This window comes from Borostomias antarcticus (assembly GCF_949987555.1).
Source record: "Borostomias antarcticus genome assembly, chromosome: 5".
NCBI classification, from domain to species: Eukaryota; Metazoa; Chordata; class Actinopteri; order Stomiiformes; family Stomiidae; genus Borostomias; species Borostomias antarcticus.
The window spans coordinates 3,552,187-3,574,959 of NC_140238.1; the positions used below are offsets into that span (position 1 = coordinate 3,552,187).

At 51.3% G+C, this 22,773-nt stretch overlaps 1 protein-coding gene across 1 annotated transcript in view; it reads right to left on the reverse strand.

The window, feature by feature from the left end:
- dnajc17 (DnaJ (Hsp40) homolog, subfamily C, member 17) overlaps positions 1-18,908 on the reverse strand; it is a gene marked incomplete at its 3' end in the record, with an annotated part of 42,019 nt that extends 23,111 nt beyond the window's left edge. The window contains exons 1-8 of the mRNA XM_084438366.1: positions 18,774-18,908; positions 11,476-11,545; positions 7,294-7,352; positions 7,122-7,209; positions 6,601-6,677; positions 5,499-5,622; positions 4,123-4,172; positions 1,204-1,281 (exon numbers count right to left, since the gene is read on the reverse strand). Coding sequence (XP_084294492.1) covers positions 1,204-1,281; positions 4,123-4,172; positions 5,499-5,622; positions 6,601-6,677; positions 7,122-7,209; positions 7,294-7,352; positions 11,476-11,545; positions 18,774-18,848 — 621 coding nt within the window. The 5' untranslated portion in view covers positions 18,849-18,908. The remainder of the gene's footprint in view (positions 1-1,203; positions 1,282-4,122; positions 4,173-5,498; positions 5,623-6,600; positions 6,678-7,121; positions 7,210-7,293; positions 7,353-11,475; positions 11,546-18,773) is intronic.
- Between the last annotated feature and the right edge of the window lie 3,865 nt (positions 18,909-22,773).

The following is a 22,773-nucleotide window of genomic DNA, read 5'->3' on the forward strand; positions in this document are numbered from 1 at the left end:
TCATGAGGGGGTAAAGGCTTGCAGCAGAGGGCCTATGGCTGACAGAGTGCAGTATGTCACCTGGAATACAGGGCCCCTCTGTCAATAAGCTGGGGGGGGAGGACAGGGGGGGGACAGGGAGCTGGGGAGGCCTCTGAGAATCCCACTGCTGGGAAGTTCGTGTCTCTGGGAACCAGAGTTGTTGGACGCGCCAGGAATGCTAAGGGATGCCGAGGACAGCGGAGAGCGCGCCAACAGTGACAAAAGGAGGTCTCTCTAGACCCCTATTTCACGAATTTAATACGTCTCCTTCTCCCGGCAGAGCAGAAGTAACGGTGCGCGAGTCCAAAACACACACGGAGACTCTCGAACGTATGCACACAAACACACACGCGCACCAACACACACACGGATGCACGCACACAAATGCATATCTTTCCCACACAAGGGCGGCAGCTCCCAATCTCGGCCCAATACCTGCCACTCAACTGAGCTCGCCATCTTAGAGTTATTTTTTTTATTTTTTTTTTCACATTTCACTCCCTTTGCTGAGGAAAAAACAACAAAACTCAATTTCCCACAACACTTTGACCCGGCCCTCCCCACGCCTGACTCTAAGTTGATTGAGTGCGTGCGGAGAAGAGATTTTAGAGACCGACCCATTTTTTTCGGGGCTCCTGACGCTTGGACCAGCCCCATCCTCACTCTCACCCACCCTCCCCCCTCACCCAAAACAATACCCCGTAGCTGCTCACAGCACAAGGTGGTACCGGGCTCGCATGAGAACAGCACATTTCCTAACAATTCCTCTGGCACCGCTAAACCCGCCTGGTAACAGGGGGCACTAACAATGGCGTGCACCGGATTTAAAGAGGGCACAGGCTACATGGCCCTCAGCGATTTCGCTGCAACAAAACTTAATAGGGCCTCACTAAAGGGGGGGGGGGGGGATAAACCCATCTACCGGGCTGATGTCATCATGCAGATCTCAAACGTGAGCTGGACTCCGGGCACGAGACCTCACAGGCCGGCTCACGACTTACGACGCTGCTACGGTAGGTTTGTTGCGCACGACGGCTGCGGCTCTAGTTCCTCGACGCATTTACTCCTCAGAAGATGAGAAGATTCTGCCGCTGACGACGAGGAGGACACAGACACGCTGGGTTCCGTCTAGACTGTTTTTTTGGCGGATTCGGTTGACTTCTCGACCTTCGGGGCACCCACCTTGTTAAGGAGACTAAAGAGGACATCTTGAGAGTAGCCCCCGTTCGACTCATCCTCCTTTTTACTCTTCCACTTCAACTGAAAAAGGAAAACAAACAAACAAACAAACAATAAAGCACATTAAAACAGTCGGTTCAAAGAAAAACGGTCCCTTTCAAAGAACCCGACGGTGATCGGGGCCCATCGATTAACAGAAACGCATTCACAAAAGCTGAATCCTCTCACCCTGTTCCTGTCTCGCATAATGACCCGGAGATGTTTCATTCATGCTAGACCGGCCTCAGTCTGGTCTAGTAGCCTGTGTAGTGAACCAACACGCTGACCCCGTCTCGCTCTGATGACACGCGCAGATTAACGTGGTATGAGGCGCGCTGACGGGCCGGGCCAGGGCCCAGCGCTCCGGGTGGGGGGACGGGGGGGGGGGCTGTTAAGCTCTTGGAGCAGAACCACAACCACCTGGGAGACCCGCAGCTAATTTCCATTCAGCTCGACGTGCCGTAGAGCCAGGCAGTAGAGAGGGCGAGAGAGCGAGTGTGTGATAGAGGGAGGGATAGAATCAGCGCAGGGCCAGCCCTGGAGAGGAGACAGCGAGCTGACTCACCTGCTAACCGCAACACACGGCACACAGCGTAACGCACCAGGCACTTAAACGGCCAAGTAATAGGAAACAGAGATTGGTGGAAAGAGCGTGCCGCGAGAGATACTCTTGTCATACCGAGCTGTGAGAGTTGCTCTGGGAAAAAAAAAGTTTGCGCTGAAGATGATACGATTATAATAGTATAATATAATAGTCATTCAGCCATGATGATCCGTGTTAGCTAATGGTGCATGGGCCTCTCATCTACGCGCCATTAAAAACAGCCTCATCAAATTTCTGCACTTTATTTTCTGGCGAAGAACAGCCTTTCTTTAGAATTACCCCTCTCTTTTTAACATAATTATTTAGCCGATAATTAGAAAGCATGTTTAAATTATTATCTAACCAATAATTCAAGCTTTCTCCTACTATATTTGCTCTCCTCTGCCTAATGTTAACCCTTGTAATGTACAGTAGCTTAATCTTCCAGCCAGGTGTGGTGGGCACGTCGCAGGAGAACTACATCTGCTTCCACTCAACCACTTTATAGGGATCGGAGGTCCTCGACAACAGGAAACGGGAAAGGCTTCGGAACTCAAAACAAAAAGTCTCGCACGGAAAACAAGAGGTTGGATTTCACCGGGGATCTTGTTGTCACAGAACCTCTCGTACTGGGTCGGGTCAGGGTGATGAATGATCAAATTCAGAATAATATTAGTGAAATGTACTGAGAGCGGTTGAGATACGAGACAACATTAAAGCCCCCGACCTCGTGTGGCGTCCGCCTCGGGTCACCCAAACCGCTCTGACCGCTCGAGGCGTGGACTCCACCTCTGACGGTGTTCTCTGGTATATTTTGATTTTCTGTATGTATTTGTATCCACTGAATATTTGTAGCTGATGTGTGTAACTGATATCTGATACATGGCTTTGTTCTTAGACCAAGTCTCTGGTGGATTTCAGAGTCAATCAAAGCGAGAGTTTGACAAATAACGTGATTAAAAAAAAGAACATTGGGCTCAGCTGTGTGTGTGTGTGTGTGTGTGGGGGGGGGGGGGTTGGTGATGGCTCTGGTACCTATAGAGCAGACTGTATAGACTGTATAGGTCTTTCTGGGACGGTTGCGTGTGTGTGTGATGCAGCCTGATATATTCAAAAGCCATGACAACTTTTGTATTCAAGGCCAAGCGGGATGTGGGATCGGGGCTGAATCCATCACAGCTGGTTTGATATTTTCCTGGACTGTGCATTATCCAGATCGTGACTGAGGGGTGTGTCTTTGTGTGTGTGTGTGTGTGTGTGTGTGTTTGTGTGTGTGTGAGTGAGTGAGTGAGAGAGAGAGAGATTACATGAAGTGGATGACATTATTGGGAGTTATTACACTATTAGTAGATGATTACATTAATAGTTGCTGAGGGGCTATAAAAAACTAAAATATGGTTAGAGGGTGAATTATTTCCACATGATTTTAAAACTCTCAACCACCAGTAATTTTTGCTAAAATGATTCCAATTTCTGCTGTAGGTAAATCCATCTTGGGCTCACAGTGGAAGATAACACACTGATAAAATACATACTGTAATAACAGCCAGAGGAAATAAGAGTTTAACTATGTTGACCATCAAAATAGATGCACGTCATGAATGTATTTCAATCAGAATCACAACTATAACATCCAACCTTGATCAAGGATGTGACTGGGTTTGATGTTGATATTTGTGATACGTTTTCTGCACGTTCGGGGGTATCGGACAACAGACTGAAGCAAAAGAGAAGTCTTTCGTTCCCGTGATTTGATCCTGTTACACCGTGGACTCGCCCGCCAGCCCCGTGCGTTTGTTATCCTTACTGAACACACAAACCGAGCGATACACAGTCCTCCCAGGGAAACACAGCTCCTGATGGCTATCGGACATTTTAACAAGATTAAATATCTAAACACATTAGCTAACATCCCTGGCGTCCTTTAAAACACGGGGACTGGGCTGTTTCCAGAGGAAATATAATAAGACCTCTCCGCATGGTTACGGCCCTCCCGACGACAGCCTGCACCGGAGGAGGGGAACGGTACGTGCTCGTTTTAGAGGGGCTGTGTGTGTGTGTGTGTGTGTGTGTGTGTGTGTGTCGGGGGGGTTAAATATATTCCAAATGTCTTGGTTTCAACTGAACTCTCCCTACATACGGTATGAAATACCTTGGAGGTTAGGGTCTTACTTTTAGTCAATGTTCAGATTCCTCATTATCAACCCCCCCCCCCATCTCAACCCTCCCTTCCTTCCTCTCCGAGTCTCAACCCCGACGTCTCCCTCCCAACCCCCTGACTCCATATTAAAACATCTTACTTTTAATTTCGGGGTCAGGCCGCTCTTGGAAGGTCTTTCCACTGCGGAGTCTGAGAGGGATCGGGGGGGAGAGAGAAAAACAAAGACAAGATTATTCACTCCGACGGGAACGATGTAGCGGCGAGCTAAACGTGCGGTCGGACGCGGCTCCGTCACGCCACCTCCGGGCGCCGGTTGTCGGTTTGTCAGGATAGAGACTAGTCATCCTTTTTTCGAACGCCCATGGGTCACCCAGGATTCGTGCTTGGTTGTCCACCCCCCCTCCCCCCGCTAGCCCATTGGGCGCCCCCATCCCGCCCCCCCCGTGGGCCTGGAACAGGGCACTCTTCCAGGAGAGGCCTGGAGAAGCCAGATAGCGTGCGAGCCGAGGGTCTCGGTGAAGACGTTCTGACCCTGCGTGGCCCAAAGGGGGGGGGTCCACGCCAAGACAAAGCCCCCCCCCCGCGCAAACCCCCCTTCCCTCCCCTCACCCTGAAATAAAAAAGACCCCGACCCCCAATGACTATCTTTCATAGCCATTTAAACCCTGCTTAGTCCTGGCTCGGAGATAGATGGGTTTCTCCCCCCCTTCAATTGATAATACGACATTAGGAGCTGCAGAGGAGGCAGTGAAGCCAGGTCTCTCATGGGCCAGCGGACCAAAATAGGCCCTTAATCGTTACACCGAGCATGTAAGAGTTGGAAAACAGACATGTTGTTTTCCAGGATAACATAATACAATAAATTCATGGAACATGCCGTTGCTGTTATCGTTGTTGTGAATTAGAACTGGAGGCCCACCAAGGGCCTGAGCTGTTGGCAGGCCGGCGTGGCTGAGCAGACAGACTTGGACGGAGCGTCTGACGGATAGAAAATGAGGCAACAGTCTAGTGACCCGAGCGTTGAGCAGGCGGTGTACTGGCTGTTTGAGCGGCGCGTTTTGTGTAGACAAGCGAGTATTTTGCGCCGCGTCGATTTCCGAGGTGGGTGGGGAGTACCTGTGTGTGGGTGTGGCGTGCGGTAGCTGTGTGTGTGTGTGCGTGGGGGGTGGGGGGTTACCTGTGTGTGTGTGTGTGTGTGTGGTACCTGTCTGTTTGTCTGTGTGTGTGTGTGTGTGTGTGTGTGTGTGTGTGTGTGTGTGTGTGTGTACCTGTGTGTGTGTGTATCTGTGTGTGTGTGTGTGTGTGTGTGTGTGTGTGTGATACCTGTCTGTTTGTCTGTGTGTGTGTGTGTGTACCTGTGTGTGTGTGTGTGTGTGTGTGTGTGTGTGTGTGTACCTGTGTGTGTGTGTGTGTGTACGTGTGTACCTGTGTGTGTGTGTGCGTGTGTGTGTGTGTGTGTGTACCTGTGTGTACCTGTGTGTGTGTGTGTGTACCTGTGTGTGTGTGTGTGTGTACCTGTGTGTGCGTAGTCTGCTGTGCGATGCTGCTCTCCTCCTTCTCTCTCCCTCTGGATCTGCTCCTTGATCAACCTCTGCTCCTCCCTCAGCTGCCGGGATCCCTCCTCTCTCAGCCTGGCAATCTGTGGGGCGACACACACACACACACACGCACACACACACACACACACAGACACACACACACACACACACACACACACGAACACACACAAATCCCTCAGCCAAATTCCTCTTGCAGTGTAAATCCAACAGAGGAACACCTGTGTCCCTCACCTCCCATCCTCCCCTGAACCGCAGTGACACCGGGGGAGGTCTCAATACAGAACAGCGCCCCCTACTGGCCATAACGCTCGGTGACTCCGAGGCGGGGCCCGGGATCGCACGCATGGAGTACAGCGAGTGCAAGTCACGACGCGCACCTGCGAACGCAGCCCAGGGACGGTTCGTTTAGCGTTGACCGCATGAGCGGAGTGCACCAGGTCATGCGCCGTAGCCTAATGGGATTAGTGATGATGATGATGATGATGATATGGCAGCGAAGGGTCGATTGTCGGGTAAGAGCTCCGGCTTTGTTCTAAGACCAAGTCTCTGGTGGATTTCAGAGTCTATCAAAGAGGGAGTTTGACAAGTAACGTGATTATAAAAAATTAAAAAAAGAACACATTGGGTTCAGCTGTGTGTGTGTGTGTGTGTGTGTGTGTGTGTGTGTGTGTGTGTGGAGGGGGGGGGGGGGGGGGGGCAGGGGGAGGTTCTGTTACCTACAAAGCGGACTGGATGATTAGGTCTTTCTGGGATGGTTGTGTGTGTGTGTGTGTGTGTGTGTGTGTGTGTGTGTGTGCGTGCTGCAGCCTGATATATTCAAAAGCCATGACCACCTTTGTATTCAAGGCCAAGCGGTGTGTACGTGTGGGATCAGGGCTGAATCCATCACAGCTGGTTTGATCTTTTCTTGGACGGTGGTGGACTGCGCCTTGTCCAGATCGTGATTGGAGGTATGTGTGTGTGTGTGTGTGTGTGTGTGTGTGTGTGTGTGTGTGTGTGTGTGTGTGTGTGTGTGTGTGTGTGTGTGTGTGTGTGTGCATTTTAGAGAGATGTCTTACCTCTTTTTCTAGCGTTCTAGTGAAGTTCCCCTCCTCCTCTCTCTGGGCATCGGCCTGTCGTTCTCTCTGCTCCAGGTCTGGAGGACACACAGCCTGTGTTATTGGGCTGCGTTATTGGACCAGCCTGCGTTATTGGGCTGCGTTATTGGACCAGCCTGCGTTATTGGGCTGCGTTATTGGACCAGCCTGTGTTATTGGACCAGCCTGTGTTATTGGGCCAGTCTGTGTTATTGGACCAGCCTGTGTTATTGGGCCAGCCTGTGTTATTGGGCTGTGTTATTTGGCTGTGTTATTGGACCAGCCTGTGTTATTGGGCCAGCCTGTGGTATTGGGCTGTGTTATTGGGCTGTGTTATTGGACCAGCCTGTGTTATTGGGCCAGCCTGCATTATTGGGCCAGCCTGCGTTATTGGGCCAGCCTGTGTTATTGGACCAGCCTGTGTTATTGGACCAGCCTGTGTTATTGGACCAGCCTGTGTTATTGGACCAGCCTGTGTTATTGGACCAGCCTGAGACGCTCACCTAGTTTGATCTTCTTTCTCTTGCCGTCGAGTTTGCTGGTTCTCTCCTCTGCTTGTCTCTTGGCGGCGCAGCTCTTGTCGTAGGCAGCCTGAAGGAAACGGCGGAGTGGTGTCAATTTGACGACGATAAGAGATGGCATGTGTGTGTGTGTGTGTGTGTTTGTGTGTCTTACCCTGGCTGCAGCATCAGTCAGCAGCTCTAAGGCCAGGGAGAGCTGATGGAAGAGATCAGCTGGAGAAGAGAAGAGACCAGACGATTATTCTATCAGCACCGATGGACATTATAGTTCACACACACGCGCACACACACGCACGCACACACACGCACGAACGCACACCTACACACACGCACGCACACCTACACACACGCACGCACACACACGCACGCACGCACACCTACACACACGCACGCACACCTACACACACACACACAGACTACACAGGCACACATACACAGGTACGCGCACACACACACACAGACTACACACACACACACACACACACAGAGATTACACAGACACACACACACACACACACGTACGCACGCACACACACACACGCACGCACGCACGCACACACTCACACACACACACAGACTACACAGACACACACACACGCACACACACACAGACACACACACACAGACACACACACAGACTACACACACACGTACACGCACACACACACACACAAACACACACACACACACACACACACAAACACACAGACGCAAGCCAAAACGTCAAAATGCGAAGGGGGGAAAAAATATAGCAGTAGTAGCGAGGGCCAGCCAGCGTGTGCATCTGCAGAATGTCAGCTTTAAACAACTGCACACTGGAACAAAGGTTAACAATGCAGAAAAAACGAGCTCCAGTAATGATACCTTTGTGAGATCCGAACACGCGAGGGGAGGTGAAGGAGTGAGAGAGGGAGCCAGAGAGAGAGAGAGAGATCCGAACACGCGAGGGGAGGTGAAGGAGTGAGAGAGGGAGCCAGAGAGAGAGAGAGAGATCCGAACACGCGAGGGGAGGTGAAGGAGTGAGAGAGGGAGCCAGAGAGAGAGAGAGAGATCCGAACACGCGAGGGGAGGTGAAGGAGTGAGAGAGGGAGCCAGAGAGAGAGAGAGAGATCCGAACACGCGAGGGGAGGTGAAGGAGTGAGAGAGGGAGCCAGAGAGAGAGAGAGATCCGAACACGCGAGGGGAGGTGAGGGAGTGAGAGAGGGAGCCAGAGAGAGAGAGAGAGAGAGAGACGGGGGGTTGCGTGTGGAGAAGGAGCGGAAACGAGAGGGGTCGGCGGCGGAGCAGGGGTGGGCGAGGGGGGATGGGGGGGGTGAGGGGGGGGGGCGAGGGGGGGGGTCGGGAGGGGTGTGTGCGCCACGTGACGCGTCCGTGCCAACGCGGGACCCGGGGCCGCCGACATAAACGGAGACATTTCCTGCGTTTAAAAAAAAAAGAGGAAAAAAAAAGTGCCCGGAGTCTCACGAAAACCCGTTTCCTACAATGATCCGGCCGACACATAAACCCCCCCCCTACACACACACACACACACACACATACACACACACGCACACAGGCCCTAGCAATCTATCTCCCATTAGAATGCCCCGAGGGGGCCGCAGGGCCAATCATAAGTACCACGCAATCCCCCCCCCCAACCCCACCCCATCGCTTGGACCCCTCTCTAACACACACACACACACACACGCACACACACACGCTACCGCAAACCACCCCCCCCCCCATCCCCCTAACCACACTATACTGCTCTGGCTTAATCACTCACTTATGGGATATTTTTTTTCTCCTTAACCAGCCTACTGTACAGTGTTCCTCCCTGTGGGAACGGCAGTGGCGCTGGGGAGGGAGGGAGGGCGCACGCCACCAGCAGAGGGCTTCAGTTACACTACCTCCACACGTGGAGCGGGGGAGGCCGAATGAGAGCCTGCTGGGGGGGTGCCACAGCAGAGGAGGAGGAGGAGGGGGGAGAGACGGGGACGTGTCCCCCTCCTCACCTCGCCCCCCCGCCTGGGGTGCGCTAGTCCCCAGGCATCCCCCCTCTCGTGTGAGCGGCTAAATCTGTGCATGTGTTGGAGAGAGAGAGAGAGAGAGAGAGACGGACGGAAGGAGGAGAGGGAGAGCTAGTCCTCCTCGCCATCTCCTTCTCATTTCTGGGAAAAACGCACGCGCACGCACGCACGCGCACACACACAACACACACACACTCTCGTTCTTCTCAGCTCCCGACCCCCTCGTGTCCCGTTTTCCCGACTTAATCAGGAATCGTCGGAGGCGTCCGACGGTGGCCGCAGAAGCCCCGCTAGACGTCCCCGTCACCGCCAGTCCCCCTCCACTAGACGTCCCCGTCACCGCCAGTCCCCCTCCACTAGACGTCCCCGTCACCGCCAGTCCCCCTCCACTAGACGTCCCCGTCACCGCCGGTCCCCCTCCACTAGACGTCCCCGTCACCGCCGGTCCCCCTCCACTAGACGTCCCCGTCACCGCCAGTCCCCCTCCACTAGACGTCCCCGTCACCGCCGGTCCCCCTCCACTAGACGTCCCCGTCACCGCCGGTCCCCCTCCACTAGACGTCCCCGTCACCGCCAGTCCCCCTCCACTAGACGTCCCCGTCACCGCCGGTCCCCCTCCACTAGACGTCCCCGTCACCGCCGGTCCCCCTCCACTAGACGTCCCCGTCACCGCCAGTCCCCCTCCACTAGACGTCCCCGTCACCGCCGGTCCCCCTCCACTAGACGTCCCCGTCACCGCCAGTCCCCCTCCGCTAGACGTCCCCGTCACCGCCGGTCCCCCTCCACTAGACGTCCCCGTCACCGCCAGTCCCCCTCCACTAGACGTCCCCGTCACCGCCGGTCCCCCTCCACTAGACGTCCCCGTCACCGCCGGTCCCCCTCCACTAGACGTCCCCGTCACCGCCAGTCCCCCTCCACTAGACGTCCCCCTCACCGCCAGTCCCCCTCCAAGGTGTCCGTGTGTTCCCGCTCCCCTGGCCAAGGGTCACACTGGGATAGCGGAGGCAGATTGCTGACATGCTTGTTGGTGACAGGCTCGAGGGCCGGTGGTTGTGGTGGTTGGGGGGGGGTGACTGAGTGGGGCTGTCTGGCTGGCCCTGTTAGTCAGGGGGGGGGGGGGGCAGGCGATGGAGAACCCCCTGGGGGAGGTCTGTGGTCCGGAGGGTTTAACCCCAGGGGGGGGGTCAGCACTGGGGGTAGAGTTCACGGGATGTCTGCATGAGCTATACTGTGTATCCAGTTTATCTTTTACTTTTGTCAAGCCTGCATATCTTCCCTTGATCACTGATGTCACTTCCTCTAATTGCTACACGGGGGTGTGGTTTCACCTATTGTGTATTTTACCTGTGTGGGGAGGGAACAGACAGACTAATTAAGCTCTGATACTTCCTCTTAACCGCTCATCACGTTTTTCTGTTTGTTTCATCATTAATTTTTGTACAACTATTATTTTGTCATAATTTCGTTAATAAACACGGTAAACTTTATTTTCGGGATCAAGTATGGAGTTATTTGAACGAATCACAGTACAGAGCCCCCTTAAGCCTCTTTAGCAACTCCTTTTTGATAGTAGTCGCTACACTGCCCCTTCGGTATGGGTAAGGATTTAAGATAGGGCTGGAGCTAGGGCTAGACCAGGGCTGGAGCTAGGATAGGGCTGGGGCTAGGGCTAGACCAGGGCTGGAGCTAGGGCTAGACCAGGGCTGGGGCTAGGGCTAGACCAGGGCTGGAGCTAGGGCTAGACCAGGGCTGGAACTAGGGCTAGACCAGGGCTGGAGCTAGGGCTAGACCAGGGCTGGGGCTAGGATAGGCCTGGGGCTGGAGCTAAGGCTAGACCAGGGCTGGAGCTAAGGCTAGACCAGGGCTGGAGCTAGGGCTAGACCAGGGCTGGAGCTAGGGCTAGACCAGGGCTGGGGCTAGGATAGGGCTGGGGCTGGAGCTAGGGCTAGACCAGGGCTGGGGCTAGGATAGGGCTGGAGCTAGGGATAGACCAGGGCTGGAGCTAGGATAGGCATGGAGCTGGGGCTAGGATAGGCCTGGGGCTGGAGCTAGGGCTAGACCAGGGCTGGAGCTAGGGCTAGACCAGGGCTGGAGCTAGGGCTAGACCAGGGCTGGAGCTAGGGCTAGACCAGGGCTGGAGCTAGGGCTAGACCAGGGCTGGAGCTAGGGCTAGACCAGGGCTGGAGCTAGGGCTAGTACCCGAGGCCACTGCCCAATCAGTGTTTCAAGAAAGTGGACCTTCCGTCCTGCTGCGGGTCCGACTGAAGGAAGTGACAGACAGAGGGAGTGGATAAGGTGCAGACAGACTGTCTGTCCTAATCTCTCACCTGCGTTGGGGTTGTCTGGGTTCTTGTCCGGATGGCATGTCAAGGCTTTCTGTCGGTAAGCTTTCTTGATCTGCAAAATAAATCACACCAAACAATGCGTAGTTAAAGCCTAAGCCGAACACCGCGTCATATTAGAAGATGCGTAGTCTGACCTGAACATACCAGCGTTAGTGTGATTACTACTTGTTCTTACGATTACTACTTGTTCTTTGGTTCCAGGTAAGAAGTAGGCTCTGTTCCAGGTAAAAGCACTAAAGCCAGACCGTGCCTGGACATACTCAGCGTCTTGGCAAATCAGAATTTTCAGCAGTTTTCTCTATCTATCTATCTCTATGATATCACTTTTCATCGACCGACTCCAAGTTATTTATCTGCACTGGGCAAGTTGTATTTTTTTATGTTACATTATTTCTCAATCACTAGGACTGTGCAGCTGAGTACCAGGATATTTTTTTCCCGCCATACTGATTTTCCAGCCCCTCGTATGAATAGATATTTTGAATGTATTTTTTTTCTAGCACAAGGAAAAAGACAGAGGATATATAGATACAAAAATAAGGACTGAAATAGAATTTGATCATCAATACGATTATTCACGTTTTAAACTGATTTAAAATGTCCTCCATCCTCAGGATCACCTCCAGGGAACGAGGGATGGATTTTGTATTTTCAGCTTTATTTATACATTTTATGTAGATGATGTAGAGCATTGCAATGTATCGGGTATCGTGAGGTCCTTACCAATACCCTTCCCTAAATTGTACAGATCTTTTCCCTATCCCGTGTGCATCCTGTCAAACCATTTCAGCCATGTATCAGCTAGGGATGAGACGGTATACCGTAAAACCGTGAACCGCGGTATAAAACGCCCACGGTATTAGAACCGTGACATTCCCTGTGTTTACGGTATTACGTTTACGGTATTACACAATAATGCGCTGCTGAAACTTCACAATTCAAGTCGCTTGCAAGTTAATTTGGTAATTTAATATAAGCTTGCTATTAATAAACTGAGCTTAATTACAAGTGTGTATTTTCCATCATGTGTTGCACTGTAGGGCTCTAGCACTCAGCCTATTTGAGGTGAAATGCCGTATACCGTGAAATACCGTAAACCGTACCGTGTACAGTAACTAGATACCGTACTGTACCGTAATGCAAAAATCCATACTGTCACATACCTGGCACATGTCCTTTTAAGGAGTGTTGACCCCTGACCCTGGTCCCAGACACGTCGGAATGTCTTTTACCAAAACTTGAGCCGCAACCATTTTAATTGACGGTCATTTCTGTTATTATTTTGCTATGCAGAGGTTCATCTCAAGTCGTCAAGCCTTTTAAATCAAACAAGTAAAGGCCGAACGTTTGAGTCTCAGTATATCAGGACCTATTAGCTGATTATTCACTCAGTCATTCTCACGGGTTACAGAGGATTCCAAGGAGCCCAAATTGAGCCTTGGCTCGCAGCTAAGAATTAGACAAGCCAGAAGAAAATACAATAGCACACAAACAGTGCACCATTGTCTATAACACAATTGGGAAGGGAGCCATTAATATCTTAGGATCGGGGCCAAACGTTTTTTGAGGGACCACTTTGAAAAAAAAAAGAAACAATACTTTGCAGCATTGTAATCTGAAGCGAGGTTTCACTCATAGTTGAGGTTGTATTTTTTGCGGGGGGGTCTTTAAAAAAAAAAATTTTTTTACTCTGTTCTGTGGAATGTTAACCACAATTCCTGGGTCCTTCTCGGGGTGAGTTTAATGACAACGTGGTTTTCATTAGGCGATGTCTACTCCTCGGGAGAGGAAGCGGAGCCCACTGAGCCTGCTCTCTGTGGAGACCAGGAGGCCACAGAGCAGGAGCTGCGCGTGCACACACACACACACACACACACACACACACACACACACACACACACACACACACACACACACACACACACACACACACACACACACACACACACTCTCTCACACACACACACACACACACACTCTCTCTCACACACACACACACACACACACACACACACACACACACACACTCTCTCACACACACACACACACACACACACTCACACTCACACACACTCACACTCACACACTCTCTCACACACTCTCTCTCTCACACACTCTCACACACACACACACACACACTCTCTCACACACACACACACACACACACACACACGCCATCATAATCAGCCATGCCAGCAGTTCTGCATGCTTTCACCTCTCCCTCTAACCCCTCTGCGCCAATCAATCACCCAGCGTCGCTCGGTCCGAGGCTGACCAGACCAAGTAGTCTGCAGCTCCTTTCCATCACGAAAACGTGGAATGTTTGTATTGGATGTCCTCTGGCAAATGTGTTCACTGTGTGTGTGGGTGGGGGCGGGGGGGGGGGGGGCGGGTACTGTTGTTCTGCACTGTTGTCTCTGCAGAGTGTCCCTGCCAAGACACACAGACCAAAGCAGAGTGACTGGAAGAGGAACATCAGTGAGCAGGAGATGATACGGTCATCCATCAGGTACTGACCACACTTTAACTACCCAGGATCAGTCCCTGGTATAGACAGGGCCCGGGGAGGGGGATGTCCTCTGTGTGTGTGTGTGTGTGTGTGTGTGTGTGTGTGTGTGTGTGTGTGTGTGTGTGTTCGACAGAGTGACCTAGCCTGTGTAGTGTGTGTGTGTGTGTTCGACAGAGTGACCTAGTCTGTATAGTGTGTGTGTGCGTGTGTGTTCGACAGGGTGACCTAGCCTGTATAGTGTGTGTGTGTGTGTGTGTGTGTGTGTGTGTGTGTGTGTTCGACAGAGTGACCTAGCCTGTGGTGTGTGTGTGTGTGTGTGCGTGAGCGCTTGTCTCTCTTCAAACGATAGCTTCTCAGCCAGTGCACTAGGAGGGCTTCTCTCTGGGTCTAAACATCATTAAGGCAGCATAGAAGTTTGGCACGGAGGGGCTTCCTACAGACACACGCTAACACGCAGGGCTGTGGAGGTACGCCAAGCAGAAATACCTAGCCGCCCCCCCCTCCACCGCCTCCCAACTCCTCGCTACTCTCCCATGGACCAACTCTCCTCCTTTTTTTAATCCCTCTCCTCTCCTCAGTCATTTTTCCACTGCTCTTGCTGCCTTCCGTGCGCCCTTCTCCTCCCGTCTCTCATCCCAGCTCTCTGGGTCTTTCTCCTTCCTCTCCTCTCGTCCTGGGCTGCGTTTCCCAGAGGCATCGTAGCGCTACGTTCATCGTAGGGCTACGGTGAACGCCGTAGGTAAGCTACGGCGTTCACCGTAGCGCTACGAAGAACGTAGCCCTACGTCACCATAGCGCTACGAAGAACATGGCACTACGATGCCTCTGGGAAACTCTGCCCTGGTCCGTTCCTCTCCTCTCCTCGTCCTCCAGTCCTAGGCCCTCGTCTCGTCGGGTTACTCCCGGGGTTCGTCAGCACATGGCCAGCACATTGCCTCAGCGTGAGTCAGCGGCAGATGTCCTGTTGGGTGGCTAGCTAGCGAGCGACATGAGAGAAAGGGAGAGAGAGCGAGCGCGCGGCGCTCCTGCGTTACGCGCCGCTGCTCTGCCATCGCCCGAGAGGAACGCCGCGCGGCCTTTAAAACGGTCCGGCCGTGTCCTCGACTCACAAGCTGTGAACCCCACCCCCCACCCCCGCCCCCCCTCGGTAAACACATCTTTTGTCTGTCATAAACGCACTGTAGCAGATGTTTGACTGGACAACTGTTCGGCAGAGCTTTTGGGATTGGGACTTCACGTCGTCAAAAGCGGCTACGCTCACCCACCGATGCTAATAGTTAAACGCTATCGCTCAACGGCGTCCCCCTGAGCGTCACTTTGTCATCGTCTTCCTTTAACGGGGTCTAGACGGCAACCCTTCATCTCTCTACGGGGGGAGATACGATAAGAGGCCACGGCGCTGGAGAGGTGGAGGAAAAAAGAGGAGGGAGAGAAAGCCGAGTCAGAGAGAGGACGAGGAGGAGGGGGGGGGGGGGAGAGATTGAGTGGTCTCTATTGTAAGTCATAATAGAGATTTTGAAGGAGTGCGTGCAAGCCCCTCCACCGGTGGAGAGACCCCGCTATGGGAATGGTTTTCACAGTGCTGGGCCCCGCGAGTCACAGGGGCTCCATTAGACCCGTTAGTCCATGCCAGGTAGCTCCCTCCTTCCTCCCTCTCCCTCTCCCCGCTGACAAGTGAAAGCTGCTCCTCCTGCCTTGTTTTTGCTTCAATAATAGGCTACTGACTGCTCCCATCAATGCTGTAACCAGCAATTCTTTTGAGGTGGACCCATGGTCGAATGTTCTATATCCGCCAATGCGGGGGTTTGCTACTTAAAAAAATAAAATAAATAAAGCTTATCAAGTCCAGCTGGGGAAGCCGAGCACAGGTTGACCGGAGCAGTTAGCCCGCGCCTCCGACCACGAACATGGTCAACGTCGGGCGATTTGGCCATCTGTAGCGCGCGGCGTTTCGTCAGTGCTGGATAACTTAACTGGCGAACTTAACTGGGTAATTTAGCCCAATTGTAAGAGGTGTCTTCTAGTCCCCGGCTCGCACTCAGCGGTCGCTCACCGCCAGCCGCCGCACAGTAGCCTAACGATGGTTGCTGGGCGAGATCGGTCCCAGGGTGCCACCCGCTGCCCGCCTCTTACTTCATGCCCACATCTTGTCCTCGTTACCAGAGTCTGTGGTTATGCCTATTACAGCTGACAACTGACACAGCCCCCTGAATGGGCCTCGCAGGGGCCCCCGGCAGGACCCGCATGGGTGGCTGATTAGCTGCCTGCGCTGCCACGGAGCCATCCTCCTTAATTACACTGATCAGTTATTTATAGGGCGTTATCAGCAGCAGGAGAGAACATGGAGAGAGAGAGAGAGAGAGAGAGAGAGAGAGAGAGAGGGGGAAGGAGGGAGGATGATGGCAGAGGGACATGGAACGAGTACATGAACAGCAAAAAAAATGGACTGGGGAATAGGTTGTGTGTGTGTGTGTGTGTGTGTGTGTGTGTGTGTGTGTGTGTGTGTGTGTGTGTGTGTGTGTGTGTGTGTGTGTGTGTGTGTGTGCCGCGCAAAAGTAGTAATTGTGGTTTGGTTTCTAAAATGCGCAATGAGGGAGCCTAACTGGCCTGACAGGAACATTTATTTGGGACATTGATACAATTAGCGTGAGTAGAGCCTGCCAAGGCCCATCTGAGCTAGCAGCTCCCCGCAAGGAAAGGGTCTCCTGCTTGGTCGCAGGCAGGGCCGCGGAGAGCAAGGGCCTAGGAGGGCCCAGTGAAACGAAAGCTCTTATTCCCTCCACTATCAGCAGGACTACAACTACCAGGAGCCCCAGCTGTCTTGTCTCAAACTAGCTGCTGCCTGCTGCAGTCAGGGAGCCAGACACGAAGAACAAGGGAGAAGAAGAGGGACAGATGAGCTCCACATGCAGGAGAGCTGCGTTCTCATGATAACCTACAGAAACAGCTGGTCCGGAACCAGATCTGCGGTCTGTAAACCCAGACAGGTAGCTTGGCTAGGGGCATTCTATGGGGAAAGAGCATCACGCTAGTCTAGGTAGGCTGCTTTATGCTTTATTTCCACTGGAAGACGCGAGTAAACAATCGAGACGTTTTGTTGGCTCGTGGCTCGCTAACTGTCTCCATCTTGGTGTTGTTGCTCTGCGAGTCTGCGGTAGGTAAACCCACACGCTTGTTTAGTCCTGCTGATAAGCACAAACCTGGATCTGAAAAGGGGCAACTGGCTTGCTCTGTTTCAGCTATTAAGCCTGCACATGGGTGAGTAATTAAATGGCAGAGCAGCTCACAAAAATGACCATTCACTCGGTCACCCCACTGACGTGATGTACGTAGCCGGCGTCCTGGCCGTAGCGTCAGCCGCCCGCCAAAATGAAAGAATGTGAATAGCAGAGATAACGTCAGAGTCGCTAACTCGAACCAGGAGGAGTAGCACGAGCAGGAAGCCCCATGTACGTCAGGGGAATGGTTTACAAGCTGTGGCTAAAGCCACATTAACATGGCTCTGGGTCTGGGGCCACGTTAACATGGCTCTCGGTTTCCTCTCGGTGATAAACAGCAGGCCTCGGTGGAGCAGTGGGCCAAAACAACTGTGACAAGGTAGCTCGCGGTGTTAATCGAAAGACATCTGTCCTCAAATGTTGCGGCACGTTGTTTTTAAGCCTCTTAGCTCAGCTAACGAGCTGAAGGACATGGTTTTCTGTCTTGGCCATCGGCAGACCACACAGATTTAGGCGTCCTCCAATTTGAGGACTGTTTCTGCCCAAGCACAACCACTTCCCAGCTGACTCCTTGAGGGGGGTGGACTTTTAAATCCAATTAAGGTATTATTTCTAATTTTGACAGCAATTTAGATTTCCCTTGTGGACTGCAGATTCTGGGAGCTGGAAACTCAGCAAAGAGGTGGTTGCGAAGACATGAGACACTGAGAGGGACGATAGCTTTGGACTGGGAAAAGGGAAAAGAGAAATTTGAATATTCCCAAAGCTTACCCCAATATCCATGCCTGCACATAATTCTGTTCAGCCTATGGTTAAGCCATATGTATAAACAAGCCATCAGACATAATACTTACTATTACATGCAAACTGCAGTCCACTAATTGAAATCTGACCAGAGATTTTGGTTCTAAGTCAACTAGGATGAGCACTCTACCTCTCTCCCTGCCTCAAACACAAACTACGTTCAATGTCTCTAACTCTCCATCACACACACACAAATGAAGTGCCAGAGATCGTGGTGTACCTTTCTCTGGTATTGCCACAAGCAACAGCTCCATGACCCACGGAATTCTGAGTGGCGCTATACCGCCACCTAGCGTTCATTCACATGTACTGCAAGTTAAGAGTCCATTCACAGATCAACGTTAGCCAAGTAGAAGTTGCAGATAGCGAACACTGTAGAAGTACGGTACTCCCTGCAATTCTATAGATGTCTTTTTCATAATAAGAAACGTAGCTAGTTAGTGTCACACCTATCCAAGACTACAGACCCGTGGTCTCGACGGACAGGTGGTCAAGCAGCAGGGACAGCTGTAGTGCTAGCTGAGTTAGCTCGCTAGTTGATTAGCTAGCAACCTTTCATGTCCACGTCTAATAAGAAAGACCAAAGGGAAACCTATGAACTCCCATGTGTCAAGGTAGTTGGCTGGCTATCCAACCACCTAATTTAATATGGTAGCCAAAATACACTTAGCTACAAGCTCTATGCTAACGTGATGCTAACGTGATGCTAACGCAGCAGGAAACGCTAGCATCACGTTAACGTTACACACCTCGTTCGGTGTCGCGGAGCCTTTAATCCCAAGCAGCCCGTACAGATCCATCTTCAACAGATCTTTTGTTGCCATTTTGTATCTTATCTTATTCACAAAACACCAGAACGTTGTGTAGCCAGCTAGCTAGCTAACAAAAAGGTCAGGAATTGTTTTTGTCGCTCTAGCAGCAGACTTTCAACTCGGAAGCAGAACGGTGAGTTCACCGAAATGCACTGTGGGATGTGTAGTTTATCGCACTCTGGCCATGACAGAAGACTGAAGAAGGGGTGCGTTCCGAATCTAGGGCGACGAAGATGGATACTTTGGGTGTATGCGTAAATGCGCTTGGAGATGGATACTTCGGGTGTATGCGTAAATGCGCTTGGAGATAGATACTTCAGGTGTATGCGTAAATGCGCTTGGAGATGGATACTTTGGGTGTATGCGTAAATGCGCTTGGAGATGGATACTTTGGGTGTACGCGTAAATGCGCTTGGAGATAGATACTTTGGGTGTATGCGTAAATGCACTTGGAGATAGATACTTTGGGTGTATGCGTAAATGCGCTTGGAGATAGATACTTTGGGTGTATGCGCTTGGAGATAGATACTTTGGGTGTATGCGTAAATGCGCTTGGAGATAGATACTTTGGGTGTATGCGTAAATGCGCTTGGAGATAGATACTTTGGGTGTATGCGTAAATGCGCTTGGAGATAGATACTTTGGGTGTATGCGTAAATGCGCTTGGAGATAGATACTTTGGGTGTATGCGTAAATGCGCTTGGAGATAGATACTTTGGGTGTATGCGTAAATGCGCTTGGAGATAGATACTTTGGGGGTATGCGTAAATGCGCTTGGAGATAGATACTTTGGGTGTATGCGTAAATGCGCTTGGAGATAGATACTTTGGGTGTATGCGTAAAAGCGCTCGGAGTCGGAGTGATCCGGGCGTCCCCGTTGGAAAATCCAGAGCTCTGCGCTGTGGGAGCAGCATGGATGTATTAATAGAACCAATGGAGCACTCACACAGCGCGAACTGAAGTTCGTAAATTGCCAGATAGATTATGCTCTTAATCACTTGTTTTAGAAAGAAGATGCACTTGTGAGTTCTGGCAAGTAGTAGTACATTGGCTTTTCCTACGTTAAATGCAATTATTGTTAGTCGCTTTGGATAAAAGCGTCTGCAAAATGACAGTAATGTAATACTCAAACCACTCAGTTCACCCCTCGTGCCCTGTGGATGGGTCATTGTGCTACAAGAGACCACTCATCTGGATAGAAATGTTTCAGATGAAGATGATACTCTAAATAACTTTGTATTGATTTGCAGGGGACAAGTGGACCTAAACCATACCAGGAAAATGCCCCCACAGCATAACAAAGCCACCAGACCCCGTCATTATAGCTGTCGAGTATTCAGGCCTGTGTCGTTTTCTTGGTGTGCGCCACACATGCACTGGCCAACTTGGTGTATATGGTGAAGATTGGCTCATCTGACCATATCACGATTTGTTGTCACGGCTCTGCCGCACCTGCCTCGCCGGTCCTCTTCCCGCGACCCTGCCTCGGTCCCTGCCTCTGAACCTGTCCCTGTCCCTGAAGATGAGTCCCCGAGCACCACCTGGAGGGCACAGAGGGAACTGCGAGCGAACTCTCCTTAACCAGCCACCGAGATCCCGCACCTTCAGCTCATCAACCCATCTCCTCAGGGTTAAGAAGCCGCTCCAGTGCTCCACAACACACCGGTCTGCGCCAGGTCGCTGGCCAACCTAGTGGGTATCACGTCTCTAGCCGTAGCCTAGCCTGCCTTTATCTGAACCCTGTCTTACCCTTTTTTTGTTCTCCTTCATCCTAGTCTGATCTCCACTGCCTGAACCCTGTCTGACTGGACTACCACGTACCCGCTGAACCCCGCCTGACTGGACTACCACTACCGCCTGAACCCCTCGCCTGACTGGACTACCACGTACCCGCCTGAACCCTGCCTGACTGGACTACCACGTACCCACCTGAACCCCGCCTGACTGGACTACCACGTACCCGCCTGAACCCCTCGCCTGTCTTGACTGGACTACCACATACCCGCCTGAACCCCTCGCCTGTCTGACTGGACTACCACGTACCCGCCTGAACCCTGCCTGACTGGACTACCACATACCCGCCTGAACCCCTCGCCTGTCTGACTGGACTACCACGTACCCGCCTGAACCCCTCGCCTGTCTGGCTGTCATGTTCCTCCTGCCTGACCTTCGCCTTAATAAACACGCCTCCGGGATCCTCGACTGTAACCCTAACGATTTGTAGGCCTACCACTGAACTTCACTGTGCATTTGTCTATGTAATGTACTGTAACCCTACCATGATACCCCTCTCTATGCAATTGTTGATGGACTGTTCTTGCTGACAGTCTGATCACATCCTGCATTGACATTGGCCGGGTTTCCCAAACGAGTTAAGAAGCACTTAACTGAGTTAAGAAGCTTCTTAACTCCAAAGTACTTCTTATCTCCCATGCAATTGCTTAAGAAGGGTTCCTTAAGAAGGTTCTTTATCGGGAAACCCGGCCATTCTCAGTCAATCGAGGACTTGCTCTTCTGTTTTTCCTGTGTGCACTTTCGACCAACTTCCTAATGGTTGTGTTTTTCTAATGCAGATGTCACTTTAGTCACTTCCTATTGAAACATTAGCCACTTTCTGGCTGAAGCTCCTGTATCCATGATCCCCAAAGGAACCGTCTTTCAAAGTCACCTATAGATCTGTTCCTCTAAATCCTCTTGATCAACAATAAAGAAGGGTCCGCACTCAAAACTATGTTTATGCTCTTTAATGGTGGACAGACCTGACAGACGCATTTCGGCTCTGCCTTCTTCAGTGTTTAGCCTCACCTCTAAATCCTCTTGCCATCTTGATCCCAAATTAAGGTCAACTGGGCCGGCTGGACATTTTTCTACATGCCACAGAGCATGACAAGATGTTGTTTTCTTTTAGACAGGATGTTGATTGTATCATGCAGTGCACCTGTATGGAAGCATCTGCATTCGTTATGTTTCTCCACTCATTTATTCAGGTTTTTCCTTTGTCGCCCATACAGTAGGAAAGTGACCTGAAAGGGACCAACCCATGATGACACTAAACAATTAGCACAACATTGGTGGGTTTCACTCCTAGATATCCGGATGTGGGTTTGTAGCTAACAAGGAAAGATTATGCAGCCGCTTCCTGACATTGTTTCAGACGTTTCCGTCGTTCAGCCATCGTGTTCTCTTAAAACAAAAATTATATCAAATAAAACTGGGATAAAAGTTGGAATTGAACACTAAAATGTTCACAAATATACTTTGAGGAAGATGGAGGCCTTTTCCAGCCCACAAATCTGAAAGCTGAAGCGTAAAAGCCTGTAGCCTACATTTGGACAGAGATGACTAGCAATTAGCCTTACTTTCAAATTGTAATAAACACGTTTTCAGCTCTCTGTGAGAGTAGGCCTACAGAAGAAGCTGCAATGTTAACCAACCCTTTATCATTTACTTCTGTATTGTATGTGTCTTTATAAAGATGAGCCTTCATTATTATTCTGAATAGCAATGTTGTCTTTGCCTTGTTGGGCGAAATTATATCTGGCCCTGTGTGTCTCAGTCACTACTGACTGTAAAATAACAGACATGCTGTGTGATTTAAAGCGAGACCACTGTTGAAAGCATACCATGTGAACATACTTTGCCTATGTATTTCCATAGCTCATGATGGGTGATTCCAGATGAGCACAGACAGTGCTGAGATCAGCATGTGAGAAAAGTAGGCTGGACGGATGGAAGATGGAAGATCAGTGCATGTGAATTAACACTTTCCCTGACAACTTTTCCATAAACAGTATCCTTAAAAAGAATGAAGCCGCTATTATTCTAGAATAAATGTGCAGATAATGTGACAGCTGAAAAGTATTTGTGAATATCTAGTAGCAGTACAGCTACATGGTCCTGTAGGCTACCTTATAGGCTGTGACAAACACAATTGAAT